This window comes from Eucyclogobius newberryi, unplaced genomic scaffold (assembly GCF_026437365.1).
Source record: "Eucyclogobius newberryi isolate DKJ021-1_F unplaced genomic scaffold, fEucNew1.0.hap1 SCAF_18, whole genome shotgun sequence".
Taxonomy (NCBI): domain Eukaryota; kingdom Metazoa; phylum Chordata; class Actinopteri; order Gobiiformes; family Gobiidae; genus Eucyclogobius; species Eucyclogobius newberryi.
This window is the reverse complement of record NW_027315812.1, coordinates 18,653,374-18,671,257: the sequence shown is the minus strand read 5'-3', so window position 1 is coordinate 18,671,257 and position 17,884 is coordinate 18,653,374. Positions and strand designations below refer to the sequence as shown.

The 17,884-nt window shown below is 44.8% G+C and overlaps 1 protein-coding gene across 1 annotated transcript; it reads right to left on the bottom strand.

Moving 5' to 3' along the window:
- Positions 1 to 3,080: 3,080 nt before the first annotated feature.
- LOC140364984 (cystatin-B-like) lies at positions 3,081 to 3,796 on the bottom strand. Its single transcript, XM_072451358.1, has 3 exons — positions 3,660 to 3,796; positions 3,472 to 3,573; positions 3,081 to 3,389 (listed from the first exon to the last, which is right to left on the bottom strand). The coding sequence occupies exons 1-3, from the start codon at positions 3,723 to 3,725 to the stop codon at positions 3,261 to 3,263; spliced, it is 297 nt and encodes a 98-aa protein (XP_072307459.1). The 5' UTR covers positions 3,726 to 3,796; the 3' UTR covers positions 3,081 to 3,260.
- Between the last annotated feature and the right edge of the window lie 14,088 nt (positions 3,797 to 17,884).

The following is a 17,884-nucleotide window of genomic DNA, read 5'->3' as shown; positions in this document are numbered from 1 at the left end:
TGAGGCTAAAGCCTGGGACTATCCATGATAAATATTAATGAACACACAAAGTAAAAGATGGCAAAATTAAGACCCATTCTAATATCACGCAGTGATTCATCTGCTCTACTACTCCATCTTGTGGTAAAATGTATGTATAACAAGTGTCATCATCTAAACCAATAAAACACATGGTGGATGAATTACATGCAAATAATTGTGAATCCAAATGAGATCGACACACACCACAACTGATGAGCCTCAAACATTGAGCCTTCACACACGGCCACATCAACATTCCAAGATCCAGATCCTACATTACTTTTAAGTTGTTTTTTAATAGTCATGACTTGGTAATATAACAATGATTTTGAACAACCTTCCAAGCTCCAAAACGAACCAATTCATAACTTTGACCTGTCCTGGGCTCAGGCACTGCCATGGCTCATGAGGCGATCCATTTACACAGTTTGAGCGAGTCACCCCTAAACTCTTTATGAAAACACTGCCACAAATCTGCAATAGGGAAAAGCTTGAAGTGCGTATCACACATTTACATAGAATGAATTTCACCAGAATGACAGGTTTTAATAGTAGGCTGATTGTCTTTTAGGCTAATTCCATGTAATGTGTTCCATGTAATGTGTTTATCTAACGCTAGAGGGAGCTGAGGCAGAGTTGGAACATTCCTTTCACAGGCGTGAGTCAACATCACATTGTAGTTTGTGGGATTTGTTCTTACCGTCAATAAGGGTTTGTCCCAGGAAGTTAACTCCTACTCAGGGGCTCTGAGGTTTCAGAATTCACATTTTCAGCATATTTTTTAATGATTACAGTGCAGCTGTAATAGCTTCATGATCATACTTGAATTGTATACGCTATGTTTTAAAATACAAAACTTTCTAAAGATAATTGTCATATGTGCGATGTGTTGGCACATTATCTAAAGAAATGGCTACTTGTTTCTTGTTCCTCTGTATTGTCATGACATAGGTGAGGCAAGGCAAGCAAATGTAATTGTAGCGCACAATTGGTACACAAGGCAATTCAAAGTGCTTCACACAACTGCATTCAAATCTCAAAACAGTTAAAACATGAAAGAGAAGTGCAGATAAAATCCTTTCATTCATATAGACAGCTTAACAAAATAGTTTTTAGCCTAGATTTGAACACTGTCAGAGTAGAACCTGTCTCACATCTTTTGGAAGACTTTCAGATTTTAGCTGCATAAAACTGAAACGCAGATTCCCCATGTTTAGTCCTGACTCTGGCACCAGCAGGAGGCCGGTCCATGTTTAGTCCTGACTCTGGCACCAGCAGGAGGCCGGTCCATGTTTAGTCCTGACTCTGGCACAGGCAGGAGGCCAGTCCATGTTTAGTCCTGACTCTGGCACCAGCAGGAGGCCGGTCCATGTTTAGTCCTGACTCTGGCACCAGCAGGAGGCCGGTCCATGTTTAGTCCTGACTCAGGTACCAGCAGGAGGCCGGTCCATGTTTAGTCCTGACTCTGGCACCAGCAGGAGGCCGGTCCATGTTTTGTCCTGACTCTGGCACCAGCAGGAGGCCGGTCCATGTTTAGTCCTGACTCTGGCACCAGCAGGAGGCCGGTCCATGTTTAGTCCTGACTCTGGCACCAGCAGGAGGCCGGTCCATGTTAAGTCCTGACTCTGGCACCAGCAGGAGGCCGGTCTATGTTTAGTCCTGACTCTGGCACCAGCAGGAGGCCGGTCCATGTTTAGTCCTGACTCTGGCACCAGCAGGAGGCCGGTCCATGTTTAGTCCTGACTCTGGTACCAGCAGGAGGCCGGTCCATGTTTAGTCCTGACTCTGGCACCAGCAGGAGGCCGGTCCATGTTTAGTCCTGACTCTGGCACCAGCAGGAGGCCGGTCCCTGAGGTCCTCAGAGTCCGAGATGTACTTTGTTGCTCGTGGCTCACTTTCTCTCTCCTTTCGCTCTCTCTTTTTTTTACAGTATAGCATAAAACACATACTTTGAAGAGGTACAACTACAGTAGGTGGTGGTAAATGCACTTTTAGTTGGCTGCCGCAACACAGCTGCTTTAAAGTCTATCTGAGCTACAGGGAGCTTTTGGAGACCTGAACACAGGACTAATGTAACTGTACTTCCCAGTTCTATTCACAACCGGAGCAGTAATGTTCTGGACATATTGCAGCTGTTTTATTATTTATTAACTGACTTAACAGCAGCATGTAGAGGTTGAACAGAACGGGTCTAAGTATTGACCCTTGGGGCACCCCACAGGTCAGGGGCATGTGGTCTGAGACACAATTACCAATATCAACAAAGTATTTCCTGTCTTCCAGAAAGGACTTTAACCAATTTCGGGCAGTGCCAGTGATGCCCACCCAGTCCTCTAGTCTCTGTAAGAGGGTCCCATGATCGACAATATTCTCTTTGTAAACAGTGATAATGTGGCCAGGTTGTGATCTCTGATTATGTTTAAGCAAATGTGATAAATATACAATTTATTGGTGTCCACTGCTGATTAACATGTGTTAGGTTAATCATATAATTGAAGCGTGATGAAAAAGAGGAACAGTTGAATGATTGTTGACAAGAAACAAAAAAAGTGTGGCAACAGGCGGATTGTCTGGTTCAACTGCCAGGGCGTCTGTTACACTAAAGGTTACCTGCCCCAACAGGATAGATCGATACTATGACGCTACACGATGCCAAGTGATACAGTATCTGCACAAAGGTCTGTACTGTTCAAACTTGTATGTGACATCGCAATGCACTACACCCACACAATGGTCTCACAGTGGTTCAATGCTATCAAGTGGTTTATGCACTTTATTGATTGACTCAAGCATAATTTGTAAGCCAAGTATCAATTTAATTATTACTTTCAAACCATTAATCTTAGCATAATGTCTTTGAATTCAAACAAGTCCTGCTTTTTGAGGAAGTGCCCGGCATGCAGGAATTGCTAGTATGTTTGGGATGCTATCAATATTAATGATAGCATCCCAAACGATAAGGCTAATGTGTTACCTTAAATTCAATGTAAAATGTTAAATGGCTGCTTGTGAATCATTGCAATTATTACTTGATACAAAGGAGGCAAAAAGACATGAGCTTTGTAAAATAACAACCCAAGTTTTAATGTTGCTTGTACTTAAGAGATTATACTGTCGTAACAATTGACTACATTGTAACAATTGACTACATCATTACCATAAAATGAGACTGGATGACATTATTTTGGCGTTTTGTGGCAGTTTACAGACACAGGTGGGATATTCATGTGGAGAATCCTTTAGAAATACCCAATTTCATCATGGTGGCTCTTGGCCTCCTGAAGACCATGGACCTTCAGCTCACCTCCGGTGTGTGGGAGCCCTTTGAAAATACGGACATGGACATGGTCATCCCCTCCAACATGAATCTGTACAGATAGATGTTTAGATTCAAGGAGCAAGAGCTGGATGTCAAAAAAAGAAAAAGAAAATCCACTGAAACAGACTTACCTTGACAAAGTAGTTGGTTCCAGCAACAACCTGGGTTGTGTATGTTTTGGCCACGAACGTTTCATATTTCTTTCCAGTTTTCTCCTCCACTTGACCCTTTACCTGAAAAAAATAAAATAATGATAACTACATCAAACACAATACGTCAGTAACGTGCTCTAAATCAGGTGTTTAGTTTAGTTACTCACAGAGTCACAAATTCCCTGAACCTCTGGGTCCGCTGGCTTCACATATCCAGTCCCTCCGCATATCATTTTGGCAGATTTAGTTGGAATGTTGACAACAGACAAATGTATTCCGAATGAGCACTTCCGTAATGAGAGCAGTAGTTTTGAGCCTGTGTGTCATGTGACTGCGTTGCGTGGAGCCATGTGGAGCGTACCATTACGGCAGGAGGCACTTTTACAATAAGGGTTTATAAAGCTCCAGAAATGTTAACAATGGCCAGGGCACTATTTGCAAACACTTTGAAAACAAAAGATGAATTATTCCTGCAGCAGAAATTATATTACAAATAAGTTTAGCTTTCTGAGTCTGACTCTTCTGGTGACGTAGGTTGATCTGGGGCGTGGTTTGACGCAGAGATTTTTTTCTTTTCTTTTTTTTTTCTTGATTGAACATCTCACACAACACATGGCTTGCATGTCAGTAATATTACAACTGTTTGGTTGAGGGAAACATGCAATGAATGAATACATTTTATTAATTTAAAAAAGAGTAAGAGTAAGTAAACATTACATTACATACATTACATACATGCATCCATGCATGCATGTATGCATGGATGCATGTATGCATAGTCAGTTTGTTAATAGTGGATGTTTTTATTCTTAGATCTTCAACGAAAGGTGCAGAATCCACTATTCACCTCCAAAGCAAGTATGAGCTAGTGACCAGGGCTGGGTTGAGACCTGAATCACGACTGGAGCGGAGTCCTGACCACAGGCCTTTCCCACCCAGGACAGTCTGACCTCTTGACTGTTTTATTCCACAGTTATTATCGTCATGCATTTACATTGCTGTCAAAACAGTCCTGTGTTTGCTCATTTATGGTGAGGCAATATTGTACAAATGCACAGCTTTTTTTTAAAAGATAATGAAATATTTCTAACATAAACAGTCTCCGTTCTTTGTTTTTCAACACAAGGTCAAACATGAATAAATGCAGTATTGTGGTGCTCTTGCCTCATAGAAAGAAGGTTCTGGGTTTGATTCCTGGGCTGAAATGTGCCTTCTTACTGTGTTAACAGGAGTTTATATGTACTCCTGATGTATGTTATATATTGCAAAATCATCAATTGCAGCAATGGTAAAAAGCAATAAACTAAATTCATCAAAATATGGTCCTTTTAAATTGAAACTTTGTAATAAAATATTTATGTTTATGTATTTAAGTTGCATTATTCAGTCCAAAATGTACCCTTGTTTTGATCTTGGCTGTATGTATGTATACTATAATATAATATAATGAACATGGCACACAGGCTTAGTCTTTACATGAGTGAGGCTAAAGCCTGGGACTATCCATGATAAATATTAATGAACACACAAAGTAAAAGATGGCAAAATTAAGACCCATTCTAATATCACGCAGTGATTCATCTGCTCTACTACTCCATCTTGTGGTAAAATGTATGTATAACAAGTGTCATCATCTAAACCAATAAAACACATGGTGGATGAATTACATGCAAATAATTGTGAATCCAAATGAGATCGACACACACCACAACTGATGAGCCTCAAACATTGAGCCTTCACACACGGCCACATCAACATTCCAAGATCCAGATCCTACATTACTTTTAAGTTGTTTTTTAATAGTCATGACTTGGTAATATAACAATGATTTTGAACAACCTTCCAAGCTCCAAAACGAACCAATTCATAACTTTGACCTGTCCTGGGCTCAGGCACTGCCATGGCTCATGAGGCGATCCATTTACACAGTTTGAGCGAGTCACCCCTAAACTCTTTATGAAAACACTGCCACAAATCTGCAATAGGGAAAAGCTTGAAGTGCGTATCACACATTTACATAGAATGAATTTCACCAGAATGACAGGTTTTAATAGTAGGCTGATTGTCTTTTAGGCTAATTCCATGTAATGTGTTCCATGTAATGTGTTTATCTAACGCTAGAGGGAGCTGAGGCAGAGTTGGAACATTCCTTTCACAGGCGTGAGTCAACATCACATTGTAGTTTGTGGGATTTGTTCTTACCGTCAATAAGGGTTTGTCCCAGGAAGTTAACTCCTACTCAGGGGCTCTGAGGTTTCAGAATTCACATTTTCAGCATATTTTTTAATGATTACAGTGCAGCTGTAATAGCTTCATGATCATACTTGAATTGTATACGCTATGTTTTAAAATACAAAACTTTCTAAAGATAATTGTCATATGTGCGATGTGTTGGCACATTATCTAAAGAAATGGCTACTTGTTTCTTGTTCCTCTGTATTGTCATGACATAGGTGAGGCAAGGCAAGCAAATGTAATTGTAGCGCACAATTGGTACACAAGGCAATTCAAAGTGCTTCACACAACTGCATTCAAATCTCAAAACAGTTAAAACATGAAAGAGAAGTGCAGATAAAATCCTTTCATTCATATAGACAGCTTAACAAAATAGTTTTTAGCCTAGATTTGAACACTGTCAGAGTAGAACCTGTCTCACATCTTTTGGAAGACTTTCAGATTTTAGCTGCATAAAACTGAAACGCAGATTCCCCATGTTTAGTCCTGACTCTGGCACCAGCAGGAAGCCGGTCCATGTTTTGTCCTGACTCTGGCACCAGCAGGAGGTCGGTCCATGTTTAGTCCTGACTCTGGCACCAGCAGGAGGCCGGTCCATGTTTAGTCCTGACTCTGGCACCAGCAGGAGGCCGGTCCATGTTTAGTCCTGACTCTGGCACCAGCAGGAGGCCGGTCCATGTTTACAGGGCCGGCCCAAGCCTTCAGGGGGCCCTAAGCGAAAACATTTTTGGGGGCCCCTCACCACGTCATCAGAATCAGTTTTATTGCCATTGTCAGTAAACAATTCACATATGGGAACTTTCTTCAACGCAAACAAAGTTCACCAAAACGCCAGGGCATCCGTTTGCCAGTTAGTTTATTCTCAACACCTCACAAGCTCAAATATTGATAACTTAAATCCCACAATGCAACTTGGTATTCCGCTGACATCACCTCTACTCCCTGTACAAATAACACACGTCCCAGATATGTTTTTGGGCGTATTTGTGGGCGTTAAGGGTCTACAGCCACATTAGCCCATTAGTTTAAATTAATGAACAGGGGGGTCTGGGGGCCCTCCCCCAGAGATTTTCAGACCTTTTTTGGGTCTTCTGCTGCATTTTAATGTGGTCCAGCCGGCTAAAATAAGAGTCAAATGTTGAGGTTGTAATGCTATAAAATGATGATGTGATGAAACTGTGCCAGGAGAAAATGACTAAAGCCAGTTATTAATACATTAGTGTACTTAATTACTTAATAAAATATTGGCTATGAAAAATAATTATGATCAAATTGATTCATTTTAACTGAAAATGTAAAAGTAATAGTTATCCTTACTAATTTATCTTTTACAGCTCCCAACTGTTCCTTCTTGCTAAAGTGACAAAACAAGTTATATTAAATTAAACAAATGGCATAAGCATTGCTTGATTAACAATTAACACTGATAAAACTAGACAGTGCAAAAATGTTATTCCCAGAGAATGAACAGAACGTGAAGTGAAGGTCCAAGCTTAGCTATAGTGAAGAGACTGCGTTTCTGCAGCTTTGCCACTTTTGTATAAAAATATATAGTATTATTCTATAACAGACGTAATCATAATATGTCTGGTTATTTTTCACTATCAATTTATTATAATTTATAACAAATAGTCTAATGATGCTTTTTAAATAAATTGAAATGTTTTATTGCTCTATTAAAAGTTAATTACAATATAAATGTTTGTTCTGATCAGAACATCACACACTGGACTCCTGCATGAAACAATGCTGCGATGTGATTGGCTGATGGACCTTACACGCATAAACCTTTACGTTCCTCTTATTGCACTTTAAGAAGTCAAAGTAAAACAGACATCACGAGTCACGATTGATCTCACACATGGTGATGTGAGAGAGAGGGACGCAAACTCAAACCCGCTCATCTCTGACTGAGGCTGCACAGGGGCCCGGGACAGGGGCCGCACACTGTGCACTCCAAAGTCTCACGTCAGAGGTTCTGGACGAGACGGAACTTAGTGACCTGGGCCATAGAGGCCCCTCACCGGCCTCACCTGCAGCTCACACCACCGGGCTGGTGTAAATGTGAAGCTTATTATCTTTCATTCAGACACATATAATGCGCGGGGCAGAGCTCTCGTCGCCTCCAGCCTGAGCGAACTAACGTGACAGAATCGTGTTGTTTCAAACAGCAGCATTAACCGTCTCTTTGTAAGAGAAGTTCAATACCTGGAGAGTGTTGTTGAGTTTGCAGTTTCTTTACATTGTCAAGAAGTTTCTTCTTTAGTTTTTCGGCATCGGGGGGATATATTCCTCTGGACATGAGGACCACGCAGGGACCAGGTTGTGTTGTGTTTATGTTTTGCTCTCGTTCTGCTCGCGCATAATGAAGTTGACCAATCAGCGCAGGTCTGGTGCCTTGGTTGCCAGATTGTCATTACAAATAAATGCGGTTTGTGCGTTATATAAGATAAGATAAGATAAGATATTCCTTTATTGTCCCACATGGGGAAATTTCATTGGTGCAACGCAGGTAGATACAGAGATAGATACAGAAGAACAGATCACTTATAGGAAGTCTGAAAAACACTTTCAGTAGAAGATCTCCTATAAATAAATAAAAACTCCCATAGACAAATAAATAAATAAATACATAAATACCATTGCATGTGATCACGACAGTAATTGCACATGAATATGTGTCACGACAGCACATAGATTGCACATGAATTTCACATGAATTGCACATGAATTCCAACAGCAATTGCACATATGACAGAGTTGCACATCAGTATTAGGTTAGGTCAGTATTGCGAGTGTTCAGTACTAACAGTTTTTGTTATAAAGTCTGACAGCAGCAGGAAGGAAAGACCTACGGAACCTTTCCTTCACACATCGAGGGTGGATCAGTCTCTCACTGAAGCTGCTCTCCAGAGCAGAGAGAGTGTCCTGCAGGGGGTGAGACTCATGGTCCAGCATAGATGTGAATCTAGCCAGGACCCTCCTGTCCCCCACCTCCTGCACCGAGTCCAGAGCACAGCCCAGGACGGAGCTGGACTTCTTGATGACTCTGTCCAGCCTCTTCCTCTCCCTCTCTGTGACGCTGCTGCTCCAGCAGGCCACACCATACAGGAGGGCTGATGCCACCACAGAGTCGTAGAAGGTCTTCAGGAGTGGCCCTGTCACTCCAAAAGACCTGAGTCTCCTCAGGAGGTAGAGCCGACTCTGGCTCTTCCTGTACAGTGCGTCTGTGTTATGAGTCCAGTCCAGTTTGTGGTTCAGATGAACACCCAGGTACTTGTATGAGTCCACTCTCTCAATGTCCCGTCCCTGGATGTTCACTGGTGAGGGGGCAGTGGGGTGGCGTCTGCGGAAATCCACCACCATCTCCTTGGTCTTCCCCGCGTTGATGAGGAGGTGGTTCCGCTGACACCAGTCCACAAAGTCCTGCGCCAGTCCTCTGTATTCCGCGTCATCGTCGTCCGTGATGAGTCCGATGATGGCAGAGTCGTCAGAGAACTTCTGCAGGACACAGCTGTCCGTGTCATGTCTGAAGTCTGCAGTGTAAAGGGTGAAGAGAAAGGGCGCGAGGACAATGCCCTGGGGCGCCCCCACACTGCAGGTCCGAGTGTCAGACACACAGTTCCGGGCTCTCACAAACTGGGGTCGGTCTGTGAGGTAGTCCAGGATCCACTCTGCCAGGTCATACTCCACACCAGCCGTCTCCAGCTTGTCCCTCAGGAGCAGCGGCTGGATGGTGTTGAAGGCACTGGAGAGATCGAAGAACAGGATCCTCACAGAGCTGCCAGGCTTTTCCAGGTGAGAGAGAGAGCGGTGCAGCAGGGAGATGACGGCGTCCTCCACTCCGATGCCAGACCGATATGCAAACTGCAGCGGGTCCATGGCTGAGCTCACGGTGGAGCGGAGGTGGTCCAGGACTAGCCGCTCCAGTGTCTTCATCAGGTGGGACGTGAGAGCCACTGGCCTGAAGCTGTTGAGGTCTTTGGGGCGCGGTGTCTTAGGCACAGGTACCAGACAGGAGGTCTTCCAGACCTGTGGTACCACCCTCAGCTTCAGGCTCATGTTGAAGACATGCTCCATAACTCCACACAGTTCATCTGCGCAGGACTTAAGGAGCCTGGGGCTGATGCCATCAGGTCCTGCTGCCTTCCTCACTTTAATCCTCTTCAGCTCACTCCTCACCTGTGCTGCTGTGACAGTCAGTGGTTGGCAGGGGGACCGTGTGCTGGGGGGATGGGTGAGTCCAGGCGAAGTGGGGAGCTGATGGTCCGGGGCAGATAAGCGAAGAGGAACAGATGCAGGGCATTGTCCAGCTGTGGAAGAGGGAGCATGCAGCTGTGCAGGGGGAGGGGCGGGTGACCGATCAAACCTCAAGAAGTGAGCATTTAAATCATTCACCCACTGTAGATCCCCCTCTGTCTGGGCAGGGGGGATTTTGAAGCCCGAGATGGTTTTCAGGCTCCTCCACACTCCCTGAATGTTCTTTTGCTGCAGCTGCTCCTCCATCCTCCTCTTGTAGCCGGCCTCAGCCTGCCTGATCTTCCTCCTCAGCTCCTTCTGCACAGTCCTCAGCTCCTCCTTGTTCCCTGACCTGAAGGCTCTCTTCTTCTCCTTCAGCAGAGCCTTCAGTTCACGGTTAATCCATGGCTTGTTGTTTGGAAAACACCGCACCGTCCGGGAGGGAACAATGTTCTCAAAACAGAAGTTGATGTAGTCTGTGATGCACTCTGTGATGGTGTTGATGTCCTCCCCATGTGGGTCATAAAGCTCAGTCCAGACAGTGGTGCTGAAGCAGTCCCTCAGAGCCTCCTCGCTCTCAGCAGACCACATCCTCACCTCACGGGACACCACAGGCTGCCTGCGCACGATGGGTTCATACACAGGCCTCAGATGTACAAGGTTGTGGTCCGAGCTGCCCAGGGGAGGGAGGGGGGAAGAGGAATAAGCCTCCTTGGTGTTGGCAAAAAACAAGTCCAATGTTCTATTCTCTCTGGTGGGGCAGGTAACATACTGGGTGTATGTTGGTAGGACAGAAGAGGGAGAAGCGTGGTTAAAGTCACCAGAGATGAGGAAGAGAGCCTGTGGATGCTGTGTTTGCAGCCTACAAGTGCAGGAGAGCAGTGCTTCACAAGCATTTTCAGCATTGGCAGACGGGGTCACATAGACTGCGATTAAAATCACATGTGAGAACTCCCGGGGCAGATAGTATGGCCTCATGCCAATAGCCAATAGTTCAATATCCTTGTTACATAGCTGCTCCCTCACTGTGCAGTGTTCGGGTTTGGACCAGCTCGTGTTCACATATACCGCCAGACCTCCACCTCTTTTCTTCCCGGATTCTCTAGTTCTGTCCGCCCGCAGCAGATGAAAATTGTCCAAACCTACAATAGAGTCTGGCATTTCTGCTGTTAACCAGGTCTCTGTGAAAATCAAGACGCTGCTGTCCCTATAAATCCTCTGGGACCGCATGAGGCTCGCTATTTCCGTCATTTTATTTTGAAGGGACCTCACGTTACCCATGACTACGGCGGGAACCGACTTCCTGTTTTCTCCTCTCTTCTCTCGGAGTTTACGTCCAGCCCGTCTGCTTCGTTGCGTTTTCCTTAGGATATCCGCCGGGATAACGTGACGATCTCCGGGTAAGACGACAGTTCTCCGCAGTTTCATGAGTTCCTCCTTTGTGTAAACGCGGTACGGCGCCGGGCGGGGGGCGGGGCCGGAGCCGGGGGACTCAGAGCCAAGATACATCGCAACGACACGACGAAAACACTCAATCCAGCCGAATAAAGTCAAAACAAGTTAATTTAAAGCGATTCCAGTGCGTGTCCCGATCGTTCGTGAAGTTCCTCTTTCATATAAACGTGTATATAAACGTGTACCGACGACACGCCGTACTTTAGCGCGGCCGGAGGGCGCGGGGGGGGGGGGGGGGGGGGGGCTGGTGGGCTCGCTCGGAGCTAGCTCACGTCACAACAACACAACGAACGCAACGAAAAACGCTCAAATCCAGCCGAAAAAAGTCAAAAACAGTTGAATTAAAAAACTATTCCAGCGCGTGTCCCTATCGTACAGTAAAATAGTTAAAATATACTAATTATATTTACAAAATATAGGAGATAAAGCACAATAAGTGTGAGAAAGAAGAGAGAGCGTTTACACCGGGCTGCCAGCTGTACCAGCGCCTTATGACGTATGAATGTCGGTGTAATCCCTCAAAACTGGACTCATCGTTTGTGCGTTATGTTACCGCTGTGTGCGCTGCCGCGCCAGCAGCGCTACTACACTAGTGGCGCACGCTGCGCTTGCACTTCGCATAAGACGGGTTGCCAGATTGGGGGCCCTATTAACTCCTCGGGGCCCTACGCGGCTGCTTAGCTCGCTTATAGGCTGGGCCGGCCCTGCATGTTTAGTCCTGACTCTGGCACCAGCAAGAAGCCGGTCCCTGAGGTCCTCAGAGTCCGAGATGTACTTTGTTGCTCGTGGCTCACTTTCTCTCTCCTTTCGCTCTCTCTTTTTTTTACAGTATAGCATAAAACACATACTTTGAAGAGGTACAACTACAGTAGGTGGTGGTAAATGCACTTTTAGTTGGCTGCCGCAACACAGCTGCTTTAAAGTCTATCTGAGCTACAGGGAGCTTTTGGAGACCTGAACACAGGACTAATGTAACTGTACTTCCCAGTTCTATTCACAACCGGAGCAGTAATGTTCTGGACATATTGCAGCTGTTTTATTATTTATTAACTGACTTAACAGCAGCATGTAGAGGTTGAACAGAACGGGTCTAAGTATTGACCCTTGGGGCACCCCACAGGTCAGGGGCATGTGGTCTGAGACACAATTACCAATATCAACAAAGTATTTCCTGTCTTCCAGAAAGGACTTTAACCAATTTCGGGCAGTGCCAGTGATGCCCACCCAGTCCTCTAGTCTCTGTAAGAGGGTCCCATGATCGACAATATTCTCTTTGTAAACAGTGATAATGTGGCCAGGTTGTGATCTCTGATTATGTATAAGCAAATGTGATAAATATACAATTTATTGGTGTCCACTGCTGATTAACATGTGTTAGGTTAATCATATAATTGAAGCGTGATGAAAAAGAGGAACAGTTGAATGATTGTTGACAAGAAACAAAAAAAGTGTGGCAACAGGCGGATTGTCTGGTTCAACTGCCAGGGCGTCTGTTACACTAAAGGTTACCTGCCCCAACAGGATAGATCGATACTATGACGCTACACGATGCCAAGTGATACAGTATCTGCACAAAGGTCTGTACTGTTCAAACTTGTATGTGACATCGCAATGCACTACACCCACACAATGGTCTCACAGTGGTTCAATGCTATCAAGTGGTTTATGCACTTTATTGATTGACTCAAGCAAAATTTGTAAGCCAAGTATCAATTTAATTATTACTTTCAAACCATTAATCTTAGTGTGGGACTAGCAAATAGGGCACCCCCCGAAATGTATTTTATTTCATGTTATAATTGATTTAATATCATTTTTATTTGTTTTAGAAAGACAGACTGTGTTCAATTCGCTTTGATTTGCATTAGTATAGTTCCTATGCCACACCACAAGGGGAGCTCTATTATCTCCGTATCTGGGGCGTCTGCTAAAAGTAAAACTGTTTCCTGTAACAACAGAGAGCATGCCATGGACATTGACAAATGTTTGTCTTTGTTACAGAAATAAACAACAATGAAAATACACTTTGAACCTCATATTTGAAGTGTGCAACAAAATCTGGTGTCAGAAGTGGGATCAGCGGTGCAGCAAGAAACAGAGATGCAAGAGATCGAGTTTGAACAAGTACAAGACCAGCTCAGTGAAGTCTTGGTGCAACTGAACTGTGAGCAACTCCTGGAGGTATGCGTGCACGGTAAAATCTCAACTGAAAACCTGAAAAAGAAGCACACGCTGATCAGAGCCATAAGTGAAGTAGTTGATAAAGCTACGGAAGATGAGGAAGAGGAAGTGGCACGTGAGTTTCTAACCCGCTTGATAACATTTGCAAATGGTCTGAAAGGAAGAACTGACACATCTAAGTCTGGTACAGAAAATCCCAGTCCAGAGGCAGCAATGTTGGCCGGTCTGAAAGAACAATATGCCGCTCTCCAAGTTAACTTCCAGACAGCAACACAAAAACTGGAGGAAGAAATGGCAAAACTCACAACTAGTGCCACTAAACATGAACAAAAGCCATCTTTTGTCCCCAGGTCAGCTACTCCACCGCCAACTCAGCTACCTGAGTTTATCATACGCAGAGAATTCAAAATTAATGGTCAAATTGGAGAAAGAGGACAAAAAGATAAATTATCATACTCCAATCTCATTCATCAGATCGAGATGGGACGGAGAAAAGGGCACAGTGAAGCCGAAATAGTGGAAGCTGTGATCAGAGCTGTTAGCCCAGGCCTGACTCTCCGTGATATGTTAGAGATCAAAACAGACTTGACACTATCTCAACTCCGAACTATCCTTAAAGGACACTACAAAGAGGATAGCTCAACTGATCTCTACCACAGACTGATTAACATCACCCAAGAACACAATGAGTCCCCACAGAACTTTTTGACTTTTTGTTTAGAGCAATAGAGTTAAAGGAGCGTCTCTTTGCTTCATCAAGAGAGCCAGGGGCAGAAGAACAGTACAGTGCTGAGCTAATACAAAAAAAGTTTCTGCGAGCTGTGGGTACAGGACTCATTACTGATAATATCAAGTACCAAATAAAAAGCTACCTTGATGATGCTGAGGTTACTGATGATGTCCTGATTGCAAAAATTAATGAAGCAGCAAGCCTAGAGTGGGAGAGGCAACAAAAGTTTCGAAAACACAGCAAGGAAACAAGAATCAGGGAAATAAAAGCAGAACCTCAGACATCGAAAGGAGCAGAGATGAATGCTGTTGAAGGCCGTGAACTGTCGTCTGCTGTGCCGCAAAAGACTAAAACACTGCCTACAGTGTCTCATAGAGAATCTGAACTGCTGGACGTTATTAGCCAACTTAAAGGGGAGATAGCTGAAATAAAAAGTGCCATTGTCGAATCAAAAAGATATTCCCCCCAACCACGCATGAATAAGAAAAGAGGCTGTAAGAAGTGCCAAGAGCGTGACCAGGAGGAACAGTGTGATCATTGCTTTAAATGTGGACAGAGTGGTCACCTTTCCAGAGGATGTAGGGCCCGAAGAAAGCCCATGGACCGAACTGAGCCAATAGATCTCTCAGCTAGCATGGTACAAACGCTTCCACTGGTTCCACAGTCAAAACAAAAAGAGCAAAGTGATATGCACAAACTCATTACAGACATTATTCAGTATCTTGAAACAAAAGGAGCAGCTGACCTTGAAGAAAAAGAAAGAGCTGTAGTGAGCATTAATCTCCTCTCACCAGAACGAAGAGCCCAGCTCCTCCACCTGATTGGTAAGAAACACATGATCATCTGCAGGTTTGATGGACTTGAAACAAAGGCATTGTGGGACACAGGCTCACAAGTCTGTCTCATCAACGAGAAATGGAGACAGCAGAATATCCCGCATACAAAAGTGAGAAGTCTGTCAGAAATCCTGGGCCATAGCATATTGGACGGAAGGGCAGTGAACCAAACTCCAATTCCTTTTCATGGGTGGGTGGAGGTGAAGTTTGAGCTTCCTACTTCTGAGGTCACACAGATGGAGCTGCTCGTGCCAGTGCTGGTAATAGGTCAAGAGGAAATTGCAGAGGATCCCATCATTGGTTTCAATGTAATCGAGTGCCTGCTGGATAGGGGCATATATCCACCACGTGCAATGACAGATGCTGTCAGTGCAGCTTTCTCCTTTGACTGCAAGAAAACTGAAGTGTTTTTGAAAGTGATGAGAAATAAAGAGAAAGGGTTAAGAGAAGGCATGGTGAAAACAGGAAAAGAACTGATGACCATTCCTGCAGGCAAAACAAAGACTGTCCGGTGTAATGTGAGAACCAGTCCCCTTCCAGAACAACAAGATGTCCTGTTTGAGCCAAGTTCTCCTTTGCATCTACCAGAGGGCTTGGGGGTTCAAGAGAGTGTGGTGCGACTACAACGAGGGACGTGGTCTAGTGTCACCCTGCCAATCACAAATGGCACGGCTCATGACATCTTCCTGTCTCCACGAACCACACTAGGACAAACTCAAGCGGTGAAGACAATATACCCAGCTAACACAAAAACAGCGGAAATGATGCAACCGGAGGTAATGACGCAAACTATTGAACAGACTGTAGAACAACCAAGTAGGATTAACGAACAAGACAACAGTTTATGGGATCCGCCAGTTCCCCTGGATCATCTTGGCCCCGCACAACAGCTCAGAGTGAGACAAGTGCTGAGAGAAATGAGCAATGTCTTTGCTCGGAATGACAAGGATGTGGGAACCATACCATCCCTGCAGCTTAAGAGCCGCCTCAGTGATCCTACACCGGTACGACACACCTATATTTCTGTACCAAAACCGCTCCATAAAGAAGTCAAAGAGTACCTTGAGGACCTCTTGAACAGAGGCTGGATCACCAAGTCCAAATCGCCCTACTCCAGTCCAATTGTATGCGTGAGGAAAAAGGACGGCAGCCTCCGCCTGTGCTGTGATTACAGAGGGTTGAACCGAAAGTCTATCCCGGACCGCCATCCCATTCCGCGGATCCAAGACATGCTTAATACGTTGACAGGGAGTTCCTGGTTTTCGGTGTTGGACCAAGGAAAGGCCTATCACCAGGGCTTTCTAGAGGAATCAAGTCGTCCGTTCACAGCATTCATCACTCCATGGGGATTATGAGTGGGTGAGAATACCTTTTGGCTTATCATCTGCCCCAGCTGAGTTCCAGAGGTCAATGGAGGAGTGTCTGTTGGGGCTACGAGACGAGATTTGCTTGCCTTATCTGGACGACAACCTGGTCCACTCCAAAACGTTTAATGATCATCTTAATGATCTAAAGAGTGTCCTGCAGCGCTATGAGACTCATGGAGTGAAACTTACACCCAAGAAATGTGAGCTCATTAAGAATCAGGTGCGATTTCTGGGCAGGCTAGTCACTAACGATGGATACACAATGGACCCTGCAGACATTGCCCCTGTTCAGGCACTCAAGGAGAAGAAACCGACAACAATCGGTGAAGTAAGGAAACTGCTGGGATTTGTCTCCTATTACAGAAGCTATATTCCTAACTTCTCACGCATAGCCACCCCTCTTTATAACCTCTTGACAAAAGACAATGCCTCAAAAGAAAAACCAGCTCAAAAGAAGACAAGAAAGATAAAGATGGTAAAAAGTGGTCAGCTCCCAGCATCTTACCCTGTTGTGTGGACAACTGAACATGAACAAGTTCTGAATAAGCTCATCGATTTCCTGTCACAGCCGCCAATCCTGGGGTACCCTGATTTTGAACAGCCATTCCTCTTACACTGTGATGCATCCCAGGAGGGTTTAGGAGCAGTGCTTTACCAGAACCAGCAAGGGAAGTTGCGTGTTATTGCATACGGGTCCAGAACTCTAACTGCCCCAGAGAAGAACTACCATCTCCACTCAGGAAAATTGGAGTTTCTGGCCCTCAAGTGGGCCATATGTGAGCGCTTCAGAGACTATTTGTACTATTCACCGCCTTTTCTGGTCTACACAGATAACAACCCCCTCACATATGTGCTCACGACTGCCAAGCTAAATGCAACCACACACCGGTGGGTCGCCGAACTCGCAGACTTCCAGTTCATGATCAAATATCGTCCTGGAAGAGCTAATCGTGATGCAGATGGCTTATCACGCATGCCGCTGGACATGGAAAGATACATGGAAAGTTTACAAAGACAGTGGCACATGAAGTGATGCACAGCGTGACACAGGCTCTGTCTGTCAATGCAGAAAGTACTGACCCCTGGCTGTGTCCATTCACAATCTCTTCTGCAATAGCTGATCAGGAAGTAGAACAAATGACGATGTCAGTACAAGGACTGTCCCGAACTGCTCTCAGAGAAGCACAGTGTGAGGATCCTACCATTGGACAGGTGTTGAAATATGTCTCCTCAAATCACTGGCCGAAAGGTGTGAAACAGATTCAAAACATGGATGTAGCTGCCCTAGCTCGAGAAAAGCAAAAACTCCACATCAATGAAGACGGGCTACTGTACCGAAGAACAGCAAA

Coding starts and splice junctions, on each gene's coding strand:
- LOC140364984 (XM_072451358.1), bottom strand. CDS start 3,725: ATGATATGCGGAGGGACTGGATATGTGAAGCCAGCGGACCCAGAGGTT. Junction 3,574..3,659: donor TTCAGGGAATTTGTGACTCT/GTGAGTAACTAA, acceptor TATTTTTTTCAG/GTAAAGGGTCAAGTGGAGGA. Junction 3,390..3,471: donor GAACCAACTACTTTGTCAAG/GTAAGTCTGTTT, acceptor CTATCTGTACAG/ATTCATGTTGGAGGGGATGA.